Source organism: Electrona antarctica, assembly GCF_951216825.1.
Source record: "Electrona antarctica genome assembly, chromosome: 12".
Classification (NCBI taxonomy): domain Eukaryota; kingdom Metazoa; phylum Chordata; class Actinopteri; order Myctophiformes; family Myctophidae; genus Electrona; species Electrona antarctica.
Genome location: NC_136793.1, coordinates 7,120,339 through 7,141,779, shown reverse-complemented (window position 1 = coordinate 7,141,779; position 21,441 = coordinate 7,120,339). Strand labels below are relative to the sequence as shown.

The 21,441-nt window shown below is 45.5% G+C and overlaps 1 protein-coding gene across 1 annotated transcript in view; it reads right to left on the bottom strand.

Moving 5' to 3' along the window:
* Nucleotides 1-21,441, bottom strand: part of bmp2k (BMP2 inducible kinase) — a 121,941-nt gene that overhangs the window by 54,152 nt on the left and 46,348 nt on the right. Inside the window, exons 2-4 of the mRNA XM_079516017.1 lie at nt 13,701-13,819; nt 6,690-6,795; nt 3,999-4,194 (exon numbers count right to left, since the gene is read on the bottom strand). Of these exons, the coding sequence (XP_079372143.1) occupies nt 3,999-4,194; nt 6,690-6,795; nt 13,701-13,819 (421 nt within the window). The remainder of the gene's footprint in view (nt 1-3,998; nt 4,195-6,689; nt 6,796-13,700; nt 13,820-21,441) is intronic.

The window sequence follows — 21,441 nt, the reverse complement described above, 5'->3', positions numbered from 1 at the left end:
CGCCCTCGGGTCTAAATGGGTTAAAGGCCGAATGGCATTCTGGGAAACGTAGTAAGTCAACACATGAAGCAAGTTTACACAAAGGGTATAGAGCTCCGAAGTCTGACGTCACTTTCAGTAGAGGTCGTCAATCTCCAGGTTCCTGTATTTGTTTATTTGCATTGAGATCCCCAAACGGCGGTTTTAGGTCGCTTCATATAAGAACTGTGTTTGAAAAATAAACCGACCACCTCGGCGTTTCTGTCAGGGGAGTGGCTGTGCGTCGTTAATGATGTCCATTCATATTTGATACAGCCAGTTTCTAGAGAAAATGGAATTAATGTGACCGCAAAAGCCTTGAAACTACATATGAATGCAATATCGCTGAGCATATACGTCACGCCCAGCTGTCAACATATTGCGTTCCTGAGATTCCTCGTTGACGTAAACTCAGCTGGTGGTGACTCGACTCGTACTAACCACGATACATTATATATCTATAAAATAAAAATAAAAATAAACGTAATTAACGTTCAGTTTCTGTTGTGCGACGGGCTGCGGGCAGAAGCAGCCTACCCGGAAATGTAGTCTCTGGGTTGTTTGGCTCGTTTCTAACGCTTATTTTGTTACTCTTTGGGTATATTTGTACATTTCCACCTTCAGTCGATGCTTCATATCCATATGAGTGAAAAGGCCGGGGTGATCGGTTTATTTTTCAAACACAGTTCTTATATGAGGCGATCTAAAATCCCCCTATGGAGAGTACAATGCTTATAAAACCATACATGAACCTTTGAGCTCACTGCCCTCTACTGGTAGTAGAGGGCAGTGACGTCAGGACTTCGGAGCTCTATGAAACAACGTCTCTGTCTTCACTGTGTTTATGTCACTCCCGCCAAGTGGAGAGCAGGTGTATGTAAGCAATATTACACCAGAGTGTGTGGTTTAACGCAGTGGCGGGCCGTGCCGAAATGAACTACGCCTTCAACACCCCCCCCCCCCCCCCCCCCCCCAACAACAACTTATACAACATTAAACCACGCAAAAATTGGTGAAACTAAACCACACTCATATCAGGCTCTGTAATATCCCAGCTATGCTGCACCGGCGGGGACTAAACACACGCAGCGCGTGCGCGCGCACACACACACACACACAAGTGGCTCCGCAGCGCACAGCCACATGAGACTCGGCCACACACACACTGTGGGCACGGACAACCACAAGTCCTGAAGTCCACAACCATAGCCTATAAAACGATCAATCATCAATAAGCTGCGTCACATCGCGATCGCATGTATATAAATATTATATATAAAGATCCTTACCATGGCTGCCTGCATCATACCAATGGTCTACCATGCAAGCTTTTCTTGAAGTCCTTCCTTCTCGAAAAATGCTTTGACTGTAAATCCACCACTAAAGGTGGCCTTACACTAGCCGATCTTTTTCAATATGAAATCTGATAGCACCACACACTACAGGATAATCGGAGCGGGGCAGAGCAAATATCAAACATTCTTGATGTTGATCGGGCCGATCCCGATCGCGCTTTGAGCGGCCCCGAGCAGATTGATTGAGTCGGGCACCCCCCGAGCGTCAAAAAATGCCCGATTATCGGCTAGTGTAAGGCCACCTTAAATCTGTTTCTTCTCCTCCTTCAGCCGTTTTCCGCGTTTGTTTGTGAGTTAAATCTATTTAGCTCCTCAATCAACCCACATATGGGAACTCGCGCAGAAAGTTTGAAAGACCCAGTTCTCTTTTCTCATTTGACAATATTTCCCCCAGCGATGGGATCCAAGCAAGACGTTAACGTCACCAAAGGCCAGCTAGCTGGCACTGGAACTTGAAAGAAACGCCCAGCAAGGCAAACTCGAAATCTGATTGGCTAAGGAACCTGTCAATCTCTATAGTGCTCCCATTAATTTCAACGGCAAGGGGATTCACTGGAGTTTCTGCAGGCCTCCCGGTAGAGAATTTTACCCGGAGACAACACAAGGAAATAATTTCATTGGTTAAAAAAAACCAAGGGCTGTTGTACCTGCACAGAATGGAAGCAGAGCATCCAGCCTGTCTGAGTGAGAAACAGTGCAGTGGCAGTGAAATAAATATAATATTATATATAATATTATAGATAATATAATATTTGTTAAACAGAAAAACTTATTATAAAATATAAATTTCTGCATCAGGCAAGTGGGCCAGCAGAGAAGGCCTTGCTGGCCCTGACGGCACACCACTGGTTTAACGTGATTATTGCCACGACAGTGATGCGGTCAGGAACGAGACGTAGTCGAGTTCCACAAGCATCATTGAAGTGGCAATGATCACGTTAAACCACACCCTCGAGTGTAATATTTCAATTATACAACAGTTACCCTTAAAACTAAGAAAATCGCTGAAAAAACATATTTTAATGACAGATGTAGTCACTACGACCACAAATGTCCCAAGAAACTAGCTAGCCTAGCCACCGAGTTTGCTAGCACTCTGGGAAAACAGAGCAGCTGAATTCTTTGTTTTGATTAGGGTGTGGAGTGGTGCTCGTTTGAACCACAGCTAGAAGGATGTTTCAACCAATCAGATTGCTTCCTCGAAACGACCTGTTGTATAATCTGTACTCTTTGTTTGTCACGGCAATAACTCCGACAGCAAAACTTGGCAGATGAGCAGAGTTAAGTCAGGAACTGTGACATTAATTTGCTGTATACATTTGTTGCCAAGCCACACTTCCACCCGATGCGTCCTTATATAAAGCATGTGATAGGTGTCACACGCATCCGTGTCACCTTATAGCTTCTAACCACTTGAACCATTATTTTAAACTTTAGCTGTTGAAAAATCATGAAAATGTGGCGCAAATCTATGAATATATATATATATACTCTTTCACAGAAAACGTTTTTTTTTAACTCAAATATTTGTTTCTTGGGAGGTCCCTGGAACAACATGTCATTCTGGGGCTCCTTGACATGAAATAGTTTGCGCACCACTGACAGAGAAACAGACAAACCGTCAGGATTTAGAAGACATTCTTTTGTAGAATCTGGTCTCAGGTCAAACACTAGCATGACTGAGAGGTCATTTTTACCTACTTTGAGATTAATTTTTTAATTATAATTTTTATCCCACGATTTTGTAACCCATTTTTCACCCCTGTGTCAATTATGTAATGTGATCCTGGGCTCTACACACCCTCCGCCAACCTAGTCCCCATATATGGGGGACATGGGGAGAGCAACGGACTTGAACTCATGCTTCCTTCATGCCTGAGTGTCCAAGTTGCTCCTTTACACCTGACAGGGGGGAGTTTCCCTGGTTGGACGTAGCGCGTGGAAGGAACACGTTATTCCAACCAGTTCCTTTCCCCTCCATCAGGCGCCCCGGCTGGCCAGGGAGAGGCAGTTTAGAGACCAGGATTACTGCATGTTTTTTGTGAGGGTACCTACCCTAGGGGACACGGGGAGAACATGCAAACTCCACACAGAAAGGCCCTTTCGCCAACCCCACCTCGGGTATGGGCACTGATGACGTGGAGGAGGAAACACGCCGCCAGCACCCACAGCGTCCCGAGCGGGAATCGAACCCAAGACCTTCTAGCTGTGAGGCGACAGCACTACCAACTGTGCCACCGTGCCCCCATTTATTTATTTATATATTATCATTATGTTATACTTTAGCTATTGAAAAATAGCAGATCTACAAGCTCGTAGTGCGGCACTCTGTGCCGCACTACGAGCTTGTAGATCTGCTATTTTTTTTGGAAAAATCATTAAAATGTGCCTCAAATCTTTGAATATATATTCTTTCAGAGCGAACGTTTTTAACTCAAATCTTTGCTTCTGTGGGGGGGGGGTCCCTGGAACAACATCAGATGGGGGTCGGCGGCCAATTACATATTTTTTGTGGTCCTTGACATGAAATATTGAGAACCACTGATACAGAAACATGAGGTATTTCAGAAAACTGTCAGGATTTTCTTTTATTTCAGGCCTAAATGGGTTAATTAGAGAGAACACAGGTGTTGCACGGGGATAGGGGGGGAGGTGGGGGGGTTGCCGTGGGGGGTCACCTTGAGGTCACGGTGGATGACGGGGGTCTTGCATTGGTGCAGGCGGGCCACGGCCTCGCAGGTGTCACAGAAGATGTGGAGGACCTCCGCCTCGCTGAAGCCCACGTTGAGGCGCTGGTTCATCTGCTTCACCACCTGGCCCGCTGGGGGGGAGACGGGGGGGAGACGGGGGGGGGGGGGAGGAGCAAAGGGTCATCTCCATGTTGGCTTGTGGCGGACATTTTTTTCAAAATGCATTTTCTTTTTTTTGCAAAAGGCCAATGCACACCTCAGAAGGCTAGTGACAGGTGCGTAGGGCGATATCATATATTAACACACATTGAGAGCCCACGCAATACTGCCCAAAATCACTTTCACCTAGAAAATCCATTCACATTTTTTATAATTCAGCTGACTGTGGAGACACATGCTGGAACTTTTTACTTTGAAATGTTTTATAGTTTCTGAGTTATTTAATTTAAACGCCAAATGCACTCTCAATGGCGAAAACACAAACTTTGGCACGTGTTAAAAAAAAAAAAAAAAAGTGTTTTGATTTTTCTGATTTTTTTAAATAAAAATAAAATAAGAAATAAAAATATATATATATTTTTTTTTAAAGACGTCCACAGACGTCTTGGGCTATGCACGTGCGGTAATACCCAGGACGTCCACAGACGTTTTGGGCACAAAATGTGTTAAAAAGGGTCTAAATCTTTGGAAAAACAAAGAAAGGGTCCCGGGGACCCCCAGGGGTACTTGAGGGAGTTCCAGGGGGGACCCAGCTAAATGATAGTTTGGAACCAAATGGACCCTTATGGGTCTGTAACTCTGACTCAGAGAGTGTACAAATGGAACCAAATGGACCCTAACGGGTCCATTTGGTTCCATTTGTACACTCTCAGAGTTAAATTAGCATTGATTTTACATACATTTTAAATAAATATATAAATTGGGGGTCCCAGAGATAGAAATGCTATTAAATGGGGGTCCGTATAGCCTAATGCATGTCAAACTGGGGGTCCTTGAAATTAAATGGGTTGAAAATCACTGCTAGAGCCATAGAAATCTTCTCTTATGGGGCTTCCCTGGCGTATCTTTTTCAAATGGGGGTCCGCGGGCTCATCAGTGTCGATTTGGGGGTCCTTGACATGAAAAAGTTTGGGAACCACTCGATTAGACCTTCATCAGGACAGACAAATTGTCGAGTCGTTTGAATAGTTTATTTAGTTTTAGTCACATATTAGTCACCTGGAACGTTTTAGTTTTAGTCTAGTTTTAGTCGACTAAATATAAGATTTTGGTCGACTAAATCTACAGTTAATTTAGTCGACTAAAATGTATTTTGGTGGGACTTGATGCCGTCCTAATGGCTGAGTTTACACTTGCTGAAAATAGACGATCTACAGCTTGTAGATCAGCTCAAATAGACGATCTACAGCTTGTAGATCAGCTCAAATAGACGATCTACAGCTTGTAGATCAGCTCAAATAGACGATCTACAGCTTGTAGATCAGCTCAAATAGACGATCTACAGCTTGTAGATCAGCTCAAATAGACGATCTACAGCTTGTAGATCAGCTCAAATAGACGATCTACAGCTTGTAGATCAGCTCAAATAGACGATCTACAGCTTGTAGATCAGCTCAAATAGACGATCTACAGCTTGTAGATCAGCTCAAGTCCCTCTCCAACATTTTAGCCTGTTTTTTATTTGTTGACAACATTGCCAATACATTTAGTCTTAGTCATCATAGCTTAGTTTTCATTTAGTTCCCATCAGTGCAAAAAGGGAGTCGACGAACATTTCATTGACATAGTTTTAGTCGACAAAAACCACACTGTTGGGAAACAATAATCAGGCATAGACGCCCCTACAGACAGACAGACAGGCCCCTACAGACAGACAGACAGACAGACAGACAGAAGAACCCCCTACAGACAGACAGACAGACAGACAGACAGTAGAAGCCCCTACAGACAGACAGACAGACAGACAGACAGACAGACAGACAGACAGACAGACAGACAGACAGACAGACAGACAGACAGACAGACAGACAGACAGACAGACAGACTGTAGAAGCCCCTACAGACAGACAGACAGGACCCTACAGACAGACAGACAGACAGACAGACAGAAGAACCCCCTACAGACAGACAGACAGGCCCCTACAGACAGACAGGCAGGCCCCTACAGACAGACAGACAGATTGTAGAAGCCCCTACAGACAGACAGACAGACAGACAGACTGTAGAAGCCCCTACAGACAGACAGACAGACAGACAGACAGACAGACTGTAGAAGCCCCGACAGACAGACAGACAGACAGACAGACAGACAGACAGACTGTAGAAGCCCCTACAGACAGACAGACAGACAGACATACAGACAGACAGACAGACTGTAGAAGCCCCTACAGACAGACAGACTGTAGAAGCCCCTACAGACAGACAGACAGACAGACAGACAGACAGACAGACAGACAGACAGACAGGCCCCTACAGACAGACAGACAGACAGGCCCCTACAGACAGACAGACAGACAGACAGACAGACAGACAGACAGACAGACAGACAGACAGACAGACAGACAGACAGACAGACAGGCAGGCCCCTACAGACAGACAGACAGACAGACAGACAGACAGTCAGTACCTTTACAGTACTCCATGAGAATGAGGACCTCCCACACGCTGTCCGACACGGCGTTGATGGTTGAGTCCAGGTAGCTGACGATGTTCTTGTGGCCCGACAGCTCTTTCTGGAGGAGAGGAAGGTAACGATCGTTAAAATACGATTATTACATGGCTTGGTTGAATGCTTGATTCTGATTGGTCAATCGCTGAATTCAGCGGTGAGTTATGTCTTGATAATGTCCGCTCTATAACAGACCGCTGCCTAATCAAACCCTCTGAGCACCAGCTGCGCGGCTGCGCCCTGCTTGATTTACTGTTGTTTCCAACATGACAGCCATGTAAACACACACACACTAGTGACACACAATGTCATTTACATCTAAACATTGCTCTCAAAAATGTTTTCGAAAACATTTGAGCGAGAAATAGACGAAGCAGTACTTGAATATGGATTCTATTTGATCAACTCACTTCTTTGTTTTCCGACAGTGCTCCAGCCCTGCAGCTGCAGACGCAGCCAGCGCGAGACTTGGAATACTTTTTTTGTTGTGTTTTTGGGTCAATTTATTAATTTATGTTAGGTAGCGATCTAATAAGCGGGATACTATCTGGCTAGGTGGTCATTGTCGGGCTATAACCACCTTGGCTTCGCCTCAGTGGTTAAACTCCCTGTCGGTGAATTATCTCCCGACAATGACCACCTAGCCAGATATTATCCCTTATTTAACTCCCGTTAACGCTGAAAGAAATGAAGATATTTGCGTTTAACCTATTTATTTATGGAATTATGTATTACTTTTATGTTTTATTACCGGTATTACCATTATGGAACTGAAACGGGGAATTGATTAGAACCGAAATCGACAAACATCCTAACGATATCCATCCCTACTGAACGGTTTCAAAAAGTGCCCAAAATGACTGTAGCATATCTCCAAAGAGCGTGTGGCCGTGTGCGGCATAATCTAAGTCTTCTGAAGCCAAATGATATCTCACACACACACACACACACACACACACACACACACACACACACACACACACACACACACACACACACACACACACACACACACACACACACACACACACACACACACACACACACACACACACACACACACACACACACACACACACACACACACACACACACACACACACACAGTGGAAAAGCCCATTAGCCTATTATTATAGTGTAATTCTTCACTACGGCAGTTTTTTTCCACACGGAGGGGAAAGAAAGGGAACATTTAGTTGGCCAAGTGCTGCACATAAACCACATGCAGTCTGTCCTCCGACTTTAACCCTTCCTAGCTATTAAGCCATTTTGGATGGGAACCCCTTTAGGTGTATTAAGCGTTATGTTATGCTTTAGCTGTTGAAAAATAGCAGATCTACAAGCTTTTGGGGATCCTTGACATGAAAATGTCTAAGAACCACTGACACAGAAACATGAGGTTTTTCAGGTTGTGTCAGGATTTAGAAGTGATTGGACCCTGTTGATTGACTTGATTTCAGCTGTAGGTGAACTCTGACCCTTTTGTATAAATGTACTTGAATTCACTTGATGTGAATGCTCTGATGAAGGCTGCATAGCCGAAACGCGTAAGCGTTCCTTTTTGGTGTGTGCCAATAAAGAAATGGAAATGTGAGTACTTTGTCCACCGCTTGTTTAATTTTTGGATGTGCTGCCTTTTTGGAATTTGTTTAATTCCTGTTTTTTGATGTATACTGGATTTGGGTCTGGCACTCCACTGAAAACCATTGCTGATGCGCAACCTCTTTTTCTCATTTAGGATTTAGAAGGCATTTGTAGAATCTGGTCTCGGGTCTGAATGGGTTAAGCAGCGGTGGGCAGCTGCTGAACGGCACAACGGGGACCTCAAGGACACTTGGACACCGTGCCGGAGGGTCTGGAACCAAACGGGGACCTCAAGGACACTCGGACACCGTGCCGGAGGGTCTGGAACCAAACGGGGACCTCAAGGACACTCGGACACCGTGCCGGAGGGTCTGGAACCAAACGGGGACCTCAAGGACACTTGGACCGTGCCGGAGGGTCTGGAACCAAACGGGGACCTCAAGGACACTTGGACACCGTGCCGGAGGGTCTGGAACCAAACGGGGACCTCAAGGACACTCGGACACCGTGCCGGAGGGTCTGGAACCAAACGGGGACCTCAAGGACACTCGGACACCGTGCCGGAGGGTCTGGAACCAAACGGGGACCTCAAGGACACTTGGACACCGTGCCGGAGGGTCTGGAACCAAACGGGGACCTCAAGGACACTCGGACACCGTGCCGGAGGGTCTGGAACCAAACGGGGACCTCAAGGACACTTGGACACCGTGCCGGAGGGTCTGGAACCAAACGGGGACCTCAAGGACACTCGGACACCGTGCCGGAGGGTCTGGAACCAAACGGGGACCTCAAGGACACTCGGACACCGTGCCGGAGGGTCTGGAACCAAACGGGGACCTCAAGGACACTTGGACCGTGCCGGAGGGTCTGGAACCAAACGGGGACCTCAAGGACACTTGGACACCGTGCCGGAGGGTCTGGAACCAAACGGGGACCTCAAGGACACTTGGACCGTGCCGGAGGGTCTGGAACCAAACGGGGACCTCAAGGACACTCGGACACCGTGCCGGAGGGTCTGGAACCAAACGGGGACCTCAAGGACACTTGGACACCGTGCCGGAGGGTCTGGAACCAAACGGGGACCTCAAGGACACTCGGACACCGTGCCGGAGGGTCTGGAACCAAACGGGGACCTCAAGGACACTCGGACACCGTGCCGGAGGGTCTGGAACCAAACGGGGGATCCTTTACAAGTCCATACCTTAGAGTATATATTAATAGAGACGTCAACGGATTTCTCCTCCATCCACTTGCATTAAGTTGCTCAAAAGTGCATGAGGCGATTTCACTCCTCTTTCCGGGTAGGAAACAGAGTGCATTCTGGGATGGATTGCCCCAATAACATGAACACACTGGCCGTTGACTGCCATTTGCACGCTTTCACGTATGAAACATTTGTTCACGTGTCATTGACCCCAATAACATGAATGTGCGCAATGATAGTCAACGGACCAGCGCTGGCTCGAGCTGCAATACCAAGTTCGGCCACTATGTCCATTTCGCCTAGGGTTTCCTCTTGTCGATTATATTTATACTCTAAGGTCCATACCCATGCGACCTAACTCCTGAGCTACTGTACCCAGAGAAACCTTCAGTCCATACCCATAATACGACCTAACTCCTGAGCTACTGTACCCAGAGAAACCTTCAGTCCATACCCATAATAAGACCTCCTCCTCCTGAGCTACTGTACCCAGAGAAACCTTCAGTCCATACCCATAATAAGACCTCCTCCTCCTGAGCTACTGTACCCAGAGAAACCTTCAGTCCATACCCATAATACGACCTAACTCCTGAGCTACTGTACCCAGAGAAACCTTCAGTCCATACCCATAATAAGACCTCCTCCTCCTGAGCTACTGTACCCAGAGAAACCTTCAGTCCATACCCATAATACGACCTCCTCCTCCTGAGCTACTACTGCACCCAGAGAAACCTTCAGACATGGTTCAGAAGTGAGAAAGGTTTCACATTCTCGTCAAAAAAAGATGCAAGCACTAAAATAACGGTGTAAATGTAGGTACTTTCCATTCACATTTTAACCCATTCTGGGCGTGGAAACTCTTTTGGTGTTTTAAGAATTATGTTGTACTTTAACTATTGAAAAATAGCAGATCTACAAGCTCATAGGTCTGCTATTTTTGAAAAATCATGAAAATATGGCGCAAATCTTTGAATATATTCTTTCACAGCGAATGTTTTTTAACTCAAATCTTCTCTGGAACAACATATTTTCAGATGGGGGTCGGCGGCCAATACAGATCATTCTGGGGGTCCTTGACATGAAATATTGAGCACCACTGATATAGAAACAGGTATTTCAGAAAACTGCCAGGATTTAGAAGACATGTTTTAATGGGTTAACCCATCTGCTATGGTGTGAACTAGGGCATTCACTTCTAGTCATTTTTACTAGTTGACTAGTTGCCTAGTTTACTAGTCGACTAGTTGTTTAACTACCTATTATGTAAAAAATAAAATAAATTAAAAAAAATTTTTTTTTTCTTTTTTAAATAAATATTTGTACATTGAAAAACTACAAAATCGGGGGGAAAATAAAAAAAATAAACTTTTTTTTTCTTCTTATCAACTAGTCAACTAGTACCAACAAGGTCGACTAGTGAATTTACTAGTCGACTAGTAAACTAGTCGACTAGTTGCTTAATGCCCTAGTGTGAACCTATGCTACATGTGAGTAGATAATGACTTTTTGTGTGAACTCATTCGTCTAAACACATCTGAATGAATGTTATATGGAGAAACGAGTGGCTAGAAGCTAGAGTAGAAAATTGCAACGTGTGCGTGCGTGTGTGTGCGTGCGTGCGTGGTGCGATCTTACTAGGCTGTGAAAAGCCAGCTGTAGCGGTTTCAGGGAACTGCTGTGTGTTGTGGAAACTGACACACCTAAAGGCGATGGTGCAACAGGCTAGATCTGTGTCAGTGGTTCAAGTCGGGTGTGTGTGTGTGTGTGGCGAGAGTTAGGCCTGCACACTCCCAGTTCCAGCTAATCAGTCTGACGCACGCACGCACACACACACACACACACACACACACACACACACACACACACACACACACGCACGCACGCACGCACGCACGCACGCACGCACGCACGCACGCACGCACGCACGCACGCACGCACGCACGCACGCACGCACGCACGCACGCACGCACGCACGCACGCACGCACGCACGCACGCACGCACGCACGCACGCACGCACGCACGCACGCACGCACGCACGCACGCACGCACGCACGCACGCACGCACGCACGCACGCACGCACGCACGCACGCACGCACACAGAGAGAGAGAGTAGGGTTAGGAGTTCAACAAATACATCTGTCCAAGCAGCAGATTAGTGGTAATTGAAGCATTTAGAATGAGGATGAGTCTCGGGACAATGCCGGGCTGTTATCCACAGGCCGCCACGTGAGTTCTTACAGGGCATGCGCTACGTTGTGATGTTTCTTCTTTTTTTATATATATATAATTTTTATCCCACGATTTCGTAACCCATTTTTCACCCCTGTGGCAATGATCTAATGTGATCCTGGGCTCTACACACCCTCCGCCAACCTGGGGAGAGCAACGGACTTGAACTCATGCTTCCTTCATGCCTGAAAAGTCACTCCTTTTACACCTGACAGGGAGGAGTTTCCCTGGTTGGACGTAGCGCGTGGAAGGAACCAGTTCCTTTCCCCTCCATCAGGCGCCCCGGCTGGCCAGGGGGAGGCAGTTTAGAGACCAGGATTACTGCATGTGACGCGGAGGAGGAAACACGCCGCCAGCGCCCACAGCGTCCCCAGCGGGAATCGAACCCAGGACCTTCTAGCGTTGTGATGTTTCAATGAGCCAGGCAGTGTTGTTTTCGTCGACTAAAACTAACCTACCTTTTTCCACTGACGGAAACTAAATGGAAACTAAATTAAAACTAAGCTATGATGACTAAAACTGAGACTAAATATACTGACAATTTCGTCAACAAATAAAAACTAGATCCAGTATAAGTCATTTTACACTTGGTTGCATGCTGACAATAGCTGATCAGCAAGTGTAAAAACAGTCATTACGACGGCATCAAGGCCCGCCAAAATACATTTTAGTCGACTAAAATCTTATATTTAGTCGACTAAAACTAGACTAACACTAAAACCTTCCAGGTGACTAAAATGTGACTAAAACTAATTGAAAACTATTCAAGAGACTATGACTAAAACTAAAAAACAACACTGGAGCCAGGACAGACCCGTTGGAAAGGAGCAGCCACTTGTATGCATGTTGTTGAAGACGGTGCCGTGCATGATTTTAGTCGAGGTTGGAAACGGTTGACCTGAGGCCGATGCCACAAATGTCTTCTAAAATCACGACCGTTTTCTGAAAACCCCATGTTTCTGGTTCTGGTGGTTCTCAAACTATTACTATGTCAAGGAGCCCCAAAATTATATGTAATTGGCCGCCGACCCCATCTGAAAATATGTTGTTCCAGGAACCCCCAAGAAGCAAAGATTTGAGTTAAAAACGTTATAATATATTTTTTGTTGATGTTGGGAAGTCAAATTGTAAAATTAGGAGGATTTTTTTTAAATGTATTTCCATTATTGTCAAATGTCATTTTTGAACGACATGCATGCTCATGTTTATGCAATGCAACTCTGACCCAGTGGCCATGCTCTGGAAGTATAGCCTGGCTAATAAGCCAGACTCAAATCACACGGTCGTGTGGTATTTGAGTCTGGAGATGCTGTGTATGGATCTTGTGGGGAGGGTTCAAACATTTTCTCTTTGACGCAATTGGTCAGAGCTACTGTCAGTCAAAGGTCTCAAGCATTGAACGTCACAGTACCAAAGCCCGCCCATATTGCATACCGTGTCCCGATTGGCCACACCAGTTCTCTGGTGTAGGAAATGGGCGTACAATTGAGCCTATCCAGACCGTAATCCACCGGCAGGCAATTTTTTTTTGCCAACGGCTGATTCGGTCTGGCTTATTAGCCAGGCTACTGGAAGTATGGCTCGCAAGTTGTGTAACTCAGTGAGTTGTATTCAAAATACAGAAACCTTCAAGTTATAAAGCTTCCATCATGGTTCACTCACTCACTCTCTCTCTCTCTCTCTCTCTGTCTGCCAGACACACCCTGCCAGCTGTCATCAGAATTCATACATTTAGAACGACAGCACACACACATTGAAGGGTGTCGTTTTCAGCTCTGCGTTTTTTGTTCCTTTGATCTCAGATACAATCCAGTTAGTCGATCGTTAGGGTTATAAAAAATTGTCAAATATCAATTAATGAGTTAATGACTTAATAAATAATTCCCATCCCTAATGTGACTAATAATGTATATGCGTGTGTCATGGAGTCGTCCGTGTGCATGTATTTACCATGATGGTGATCTCTCTCTTGTAGATGTTCAGGTCCGGGACGTTGTTGACGTACATCCTCTTCAGGGCGCAGCGGACACCGCTGTGTGTACGAGCCAGGAACACCACCGAAAACCCCCCTGGAAGACACAACACGGCAAGGTTGCTATAGGTTAGCGGGGCCTACGAAAGAGCACGCGATGTAGCAACCGCTTTCAGCTTTCAGCGCCAGAACAACACAGCAGGATGCTAGGTTAGCGGGGCCTACGAAAGAGCACGCGATGTAGCAACCGCTTTCAGCGCCAGAACACCACAGCAGGATGCTAGGTTAGCGGGGCCTACGAAAGAGCACGCGATGTAGCAACCGCTTTCAGCTTTCAGCGCCAGAACAACACAGCAGGATGCTAGGTTAGCGGGGCCTACGAAAGAGCACGCGATGTAGCAACCGCTTTCAGCTTTCAGCGCCAGAACAACACAGCAGGATGCTAGGTTAGCGGGGCCTACGAAAGAGCACGCGATGTAGCAACCGCTTTCAGCTTTCAGCACCAGAACAACACAGCAGGATGCTAGGTTAGCGGGGCCTACGAAAGAGCACGCGATGTAGCAACCGCTTTCAGCTTTCAGCACCAGAACAACACAGCAGGATGCTAGGTTAGCGGGGCCTACGAAAGAGCACGCGATGTAGCAACCGCTTTCAGCTTTCAGCACCAGAACAACACAGCAGGATGCTAGGTTAGCGGGGCCTACGAAAGAGCACGCGATGTAGCAACCGCTTTCAGCTTTCAGCACCAGAACAACACAGCAGGATGCTAGGTTAGCGGGGCCTACGAAAGAGCACGCGATGTAGCAACCGCTTTCAGCTTTCAGCACCAGAACAACACAGCAGGATGCTAGGTTAGCGGGGCCTACGAAAGAGCACGCGATGTAGCAACCGCTTTCAGCTTTCAGCACCAGAACAACACAGCAGGATGCTAGGTTAGCGGGGCCTACGAAAGAGCACGCGATGTAGCAACCGCTTTCAGCTTTCAGCACCAGAACAACACAGCAGGATGCTAGGTTAGCGGGGCCTACGAAAGAGCACGCGATGTAGCAACCGCTTTCAGCGTTCAGCGCCAGAACAACACAGCAGGATGCTAGGTTAGCGGGGCCTACGAAAGAGCACGCGATGTAGCAACCGCTTTCAGCGTTCAGCGCCAGAACAACACAGCAGGATGCTAGGTTAGCGGGGCCTACGAAAGAGCACGCGATGTAGCAACCGCCTTCAGCTTTCAGCACCAGAACAACACAGCAGGATGCTAAGTTAGCGGTAGCCTCACGTGTATAGGGATGTCCCGATCACGTTTTTTTGCTCCCGATCCGATTCCGATCATTTATATTTATTACAATAGTACAATATCCCAAATCACAGATAGTATCCAGTCTAATATCATGATATAATATTGATACTAGGGATTAATGGCAATGGCAGTTTCTGGAAAACAAACTCAAGATTTCTAATCAACTACTACTGAGTAAGCTAGGCTTGTTGTTCAACTGGTGATGGGCTCAATATGGTTGTTCAAATTAATGCAAATGAATATTATCACGGATTCAGAATCTGAATTTCCGTTCCGTATCAATAAATATCTATAATCTGCTCATGTATGTGAAGCCACACATCCGGAGAGCAGGGAAACCAATCCAGAACCAATTTCACGGCACAGTGCAGTTGAAAAGAGCCATAAGTGAACAACAGAACCACTTCTGCCCTGATTAACAGACCTGGCTGCCAAACGGAGCGGTGAGCATCAAGGACCCATAGGCCAGAAGTAGAAAGACAGGAGGCCAACAATGGTGCACTTTGTTGCCAAACAAAACCCAAAGTTCCCATAGGTCAGATGGAAAGAGGAGGAAAAAAAGCATGGATTTGGTTTGGAAATGAGCGGAGGAGGAGGAGGAGGAGGAGGGGGACAAAGGCTTTCATTGACGTAAAACATCACTCACAAGACACTGTCTTTTTGGGATGGGACATTTCTGCATGTGGTGCTGCTTTAAGAACTTTGGCAAACACTCCACTCCAGTAAAACAAATGTCTACCGCTAATATGCCACCACACCGGAATAGAATAGTGTGCCCTGTTGTATGCAGTCACAACAATAGTGGGAGCTAGTGTAGCAGAAGTTATCAGATTAACTACGGCCCATGCACGGCACACCTTGGATTACAGAATTAAAAACACACATGGGGACGAGCGGTTTACTGATACCCATCTGCAGCAGCCATCTAATGACACACACACACAGAGACAGGCCTGCTCCAGCCTGTGGAGAAAGAGTCTGGTCATGTCTGGTCTGCGATCATGTTACTGATCCTGGCTCCATGCTCATTAGAAAGCATCTTAACCAAATTAACCCTGGCGTCCCCATTTTCCCAATAACATTTTCCAAAACACCAAAACAAATGAAACTGATTTGTTTTAAACATGTTCAAACGTAGCGAAAACGGAAGACACGTTGCGAGCTTGTAGATTTCGCTAGATTTTAAAAATATAAAATAGGGCAGCCTAATCGCTTTAGTTAAAAAAAGTAGTAGAAGTTTCCTGTGTCAATTCATTGATAAGACATTTAACCCATTTAGACCTGAGGACAAATGTCTTCAAAATGAAAAAATAAACCATGTTTCTATGTCAGTGGATCTAAAAAAAATCATGTCAAGGACCCCCAAAAATATGTAATTGGCCGCCGACCCCCATCTGAAAATATGTTGTTCCAGGGACCTTCCAGAGGCAAAGATTTGAGTTAAAAACGTTCGCTGTGAAATAATATATTCAAACATTTGGGCCACATTTTCATGATTTTTCAAAAATAGCAGACCTACAAACTCATAGCGTGGCACTCGGTGGCGTGCTATGAGCTTGTAGATCTGCTATTTTTCAATAGCTAAAGTACAACATAATGCTTAAAACTCCAAAAGGGGTTCCCGCCCTAAAATGGGTTAACCCAAATGAGGAAGATTTAAGTGGGTTATTGGTTCTAAATGTGGTTTTCGATATATGTTTGGTTTAACACATTCTGGGCGGGAACCCCTTTTGGTGTTAGCATTATGTTATGCTTTAGCTATTGAAAAATAGCAGATCTACAAGCTCATAGCGCGCCACCGAGTGGCGCGCTATGAACTTGTAGGTCTGCTATTTTTGAAAAATATTTTTGAAAAATCGAAACGACAAACATAGCTTTTTCAGAAAACTGTCAGGATGTAGAAGACATTTTTAGAATCTGATCTCAGGTCAAAATGGGTAAATGGACATGCAGCCTATCTGGAGTTTAGCTCATGACTCCAAGGCTCAATGTCATCCCTCGGACAGACAGACTGCAGCTGATGTTACATCAGCCCATCTGCTGTTGACTCAGTGGAGTTTGGGGTCAGAGTTCAAATAAGGATGGGGTAAGTCTGGTCAACCACTGAGCACATGACTGACTGACTGACTCCACCAAAACAACAATGTGCCAATGTGACGGTTCCCTATATTGTGTGTTGTATGTGTGTGTATGTATATATGTTACTCTTAGGTCGTCTGGTTGGTTAGGTGTATAATAATGTGTTTTGCTCTCCTAATTATTTGTATGTTCTTCTGTCCAATAGAGCGTCGCAGTCCCGCCCCCTCGAGAGACCCGGAAAAGAAATCCCCGTTCATTTTCCTCATAGACTTTTCAGAAAGTATTTATTTAAAGACGTTTACGCCGCGGACAAAGCCAACTCTTGTCGTGACAAATCATGACAATAAACACAATGTTTCGGGCCAAACAAAGAATTAGAAAGTAGAAAAAAAACGGCAGGTTATAACACTTTTTTTTTTTTTTTTTCTTCTTTGTAATTATTTGTTTGGTCCAAAATATTGTGTTTGTTGTCATGATTTGTCACAACTCGAGTTGGCTTCGTACGACGCTTAAAAGGTCTTTAAATAAATACTTTTTGAAATGTCTATGGGAAAAATGCATTGGGAATTATTATTTCCTGGGCCTGGCGTCGTCATGAAAAGGGGCGGGACTGTGACGCTCTATAGGATTGGGGAGCAGAGCTATACTAATGATGATCAGCTCGCACCTGGGCCCGGGTGTCGACGCCCTATAAATGCCTGCTTCCCCAGTCCTGTTCGTTTCATTTGCCTCCTGCACCTTTTCCACTATGCACACTTAACCTTAAACCATTTTGGGCGGGAACCCCTTTTGGTGTTTTAAGCATTGTTATAATTTAGCTATTGAAAAATAGCAGATCTACAAGCTCATAGCGCGCCACCGAGTGGCGCGCTACGAGCTTGTAGGTCTGCCATTTTTGAAAAATCGTGAAAATATATATATATATATTTTTTGAAAATAATTTGGGGACCCCCTAAAATAATTTGGCGACCCCCCGAGGGGTCGCGACCCACGGGTTGAGAACCCCTGCTCTAAACGAGTGGAGATAAAAGCGTGAATGACACGTTCAAAATGGTTTAAAGAAAGCACAGACTTGATTTTGACCTGAGATCAGATTCTAAAAATGTCTTCTACATCCTGACAGTTTTCTGAAAAAGCTATGTTTCTATGTCAGTCGTTCTTCGATTTTTCAAAAATAGCAGACCAACAAGCTTTGTGGTATACTTGGCACCCCCTAGAGGCCAGGTGTAATAAACACCAACATGATGTGTCAGAGGAGCCGACCACATACTGCCCCTAGAGGCCAGGTGTAATAAACACCAACATGATGTGTCAGAGGAGCCGACCACATACTGCCCCTAGAGGCCAGGTGTAATAAACACCAACATGATGTGTCAGAGGACCCGACCACATACTGCCCCTAGAGGCCAGGTGTAATAAACACCAACATGATGTGTCAGAGGAGCCGACCACATACTGCCCCTAGAGGCCAGGTGTAATAAACACCAACATGATGTGTCAGAGGAGCCGACCACATACTGCCCCTAGAGGCCAGGTGTAATAAACACCAACATGATGTGTCAGAGGAGCCGACCACATACTGCCCCTAGAGGCCAGGTGTAATAAACACCAACATGATGTGTCAGAGGAGCCGACCACATACTGCCCCTAGAGGCCAGGTGTAATAAACACCAACATGATGTGTCAGAGGAGCCGACCACATACTGCCCCTAGAGGCCAGGTGTAATAAACAACAACATGATGTGTCAGAGGAGCCGACCACATACTGCCCCTAGAGGCCAGGTGTAATAAACAACAAAATGATGTGTCAGAGGAGCCGACCACATACTGCCCCTAGAGGCCAGGTGTAATAAACACCAACATGATGTGTCAGAGGAGCCGACCACATACTGCAAGTTATCGTCATGAATTGAACACAAAATGTTTTGACATTATTACAGCGTGTCTGGATTAACTAACGTGCTACTATCTGGTAGACAGATTGCAGCAATCAGCTTCTTCTCTGAACAATTTAGCAGGGGCAGGGGCGACTGTGGCTCAAGAGGTAGAGCAGGTTGTCCAATGATCCATGGGTCGGCGGTTCGAATCCCGGCTCCTCCTGTCTACATGTCAAAGTGTCCTTGGGCAAGACACTGAACCCCAAATTGCTCCCGATGTGCTGGTTGGTACCTTGCATGGCTTCTGCTGCAATCGGTGTGTGAATGTGTGTGAATGGGTGAATGTAATGCACAATCTATGTAAAGCGCCTTGGATAAAGGCGCTATATAAATGCACCATTTACCATTTAGACATTTACGCTCTTAATCCAGAGCGATTTACATTAGGCAAGAACAGAAAAGCATGGCAATACATCACATGCGATTACTTAAGGAAATGCTGAGCAAACTACTGCTAGTTGGGTCGACAAATCTTTAAACAAATCTAAAAACTCCCAAAGCCTTTGTTAACCATTGCACAAACAGCCTGTCCACAAGCCCTGGACGTGTTACAGTGGAACGCGTTGTCTTACGTTATCTTCCGTCCAGTGTTGTTTTTGGCAGCAAATTTTGATTTGTTTTAGTTAGTCTTTTGAATAGTTTTAATTTAGTTTTAGTCACATTTTAGTCTCCTGGAATGCTTTAGTGTTAGTGTCTAGTTTTAGTCACATTTTAGTCTCCTGGAATGCTTTAGTGTTAGTGTCTAGTTTTAGTCGTAAGATGATAAAAAATATATATTTTGGCGGGCCTTGATGCCGTCGTATAATGAAAATAGCCGATCTACAAGCCCACAACGCACCGCAGCGCGACGCGTTGTGGGCTTGTAGATCGGCTATTTTCAGCATGCAACTCCAATCCAATTCAATCCACTTTATTTATATAGCACATTTCACAACGCAAGGTATACAAAGTGCTGTACAGAAAGTTAAAAGCTTAAATACACTATAAAGCTAAAACAAAAGACACCAACAAACCACACAGTAGAAAAAGGACACATTACAACAAAGCCACAGAAAAACACAGAACTCTCAAACTGAATTAATAGCCAAGGTGTACAGGTGGGTCTTAAATGAATAGCCAAGGTGTACAGGTGGGTCTTAAGGCCAGATTTAAAAGTCTCGATGGTGGGGGGCCAGTTTCACACGGGAAGGAAGGCAGCTCATTCCACAGTTTGGGGGCGATGACAGAAAAGGCACCTCTGGTCACCTCTGGTCTTTAAAGGTATATTCAGTGATTTAGCTTCATTCAAATATCACTTATTTTTTCTTTTTATTTGGATAATCATCCCTACTATAGAGTGTGCTGACCATATAAGAAGTTCCTCCCTGCCCCTGGGGTCAAAAAACCCTAGTTTCAGTTTTGGTGGCGGGTGGCAAAGCCTTCATCCAATCAGGATGAAAGGGGCCTTCCTCCAATCATGTGTGGGGGCGGGCCTTGGTGCACATGCTGTTGCACTTCCCCCCACTGTAGAGCGTGTGCATGTGCACATTTTGTTACCGGGGCGGACTGGGTGGTTTTCCAAATCACCCAAATCACTGAATGCTCCTTTAAACGTGCCTTTTTTGTGACCTGGAGATTCAACTGGCCAGCAGAACTGTGGCGCAAGACCGTTCAGTGATTTAAAGACAAACAATAAAATCTTGAAATCAACTCTAAAACGGGCGGGGAGCCAGTGAAGGGAGAACAAAACAGGTGTAATATGGTCACGCCTACGGGTTCCAGTTATGAGACGCGCAGCAGCATTTTGGACCAGTTGTAGACGTGCCACGGAAGACTGGTTTAAAACCAACATACAGTGCATTGCAGTAGTCTAAACGAGTGGAGATAAAAGCGTGAATGACACGTTCAAAATGGTTGAAAGAAAGCACAGACTTGATTTTGGCGAGCAGCCTCAGGTGATAAAAGCTGGAACTAACCACAGCGTTTACCTGTTTGTCCAGTTTGAGTGCATTATCCAATTTGACCCCAAGGTTAGAGACAACGGGTTTGGCATAAGGGACCAAGGGACCAAGGTCGGTGGGTACAACACCGGGGCCACTAGGCCCAAACACTATGACTTGACCGTTTTTCTTTCATTTACACTGAGGAGGTTGAGAGCCATCCAGGCCTTAATGTCATTGAGAGTGAGACAGTTAAGGGGTGTCAATTGATTGTGATGTTGTTTCTGTCCTCGGAGTGCGGTGTAGTCATGTCAGTTATTATTTTATTGTTTTTGTCTTTTTTGTCTCTTTTTATTGTAAGTCTCTTGTTTTGTTTGTTTGTATGTTTCTGCTATTTTTTTGACCAATCTGTAACTTACTGGTTAAATATTACTGAAATGCCTGTTCAGATCAATAGTTCCTTCCTAACATAGTAGTTGTTGACGAACAT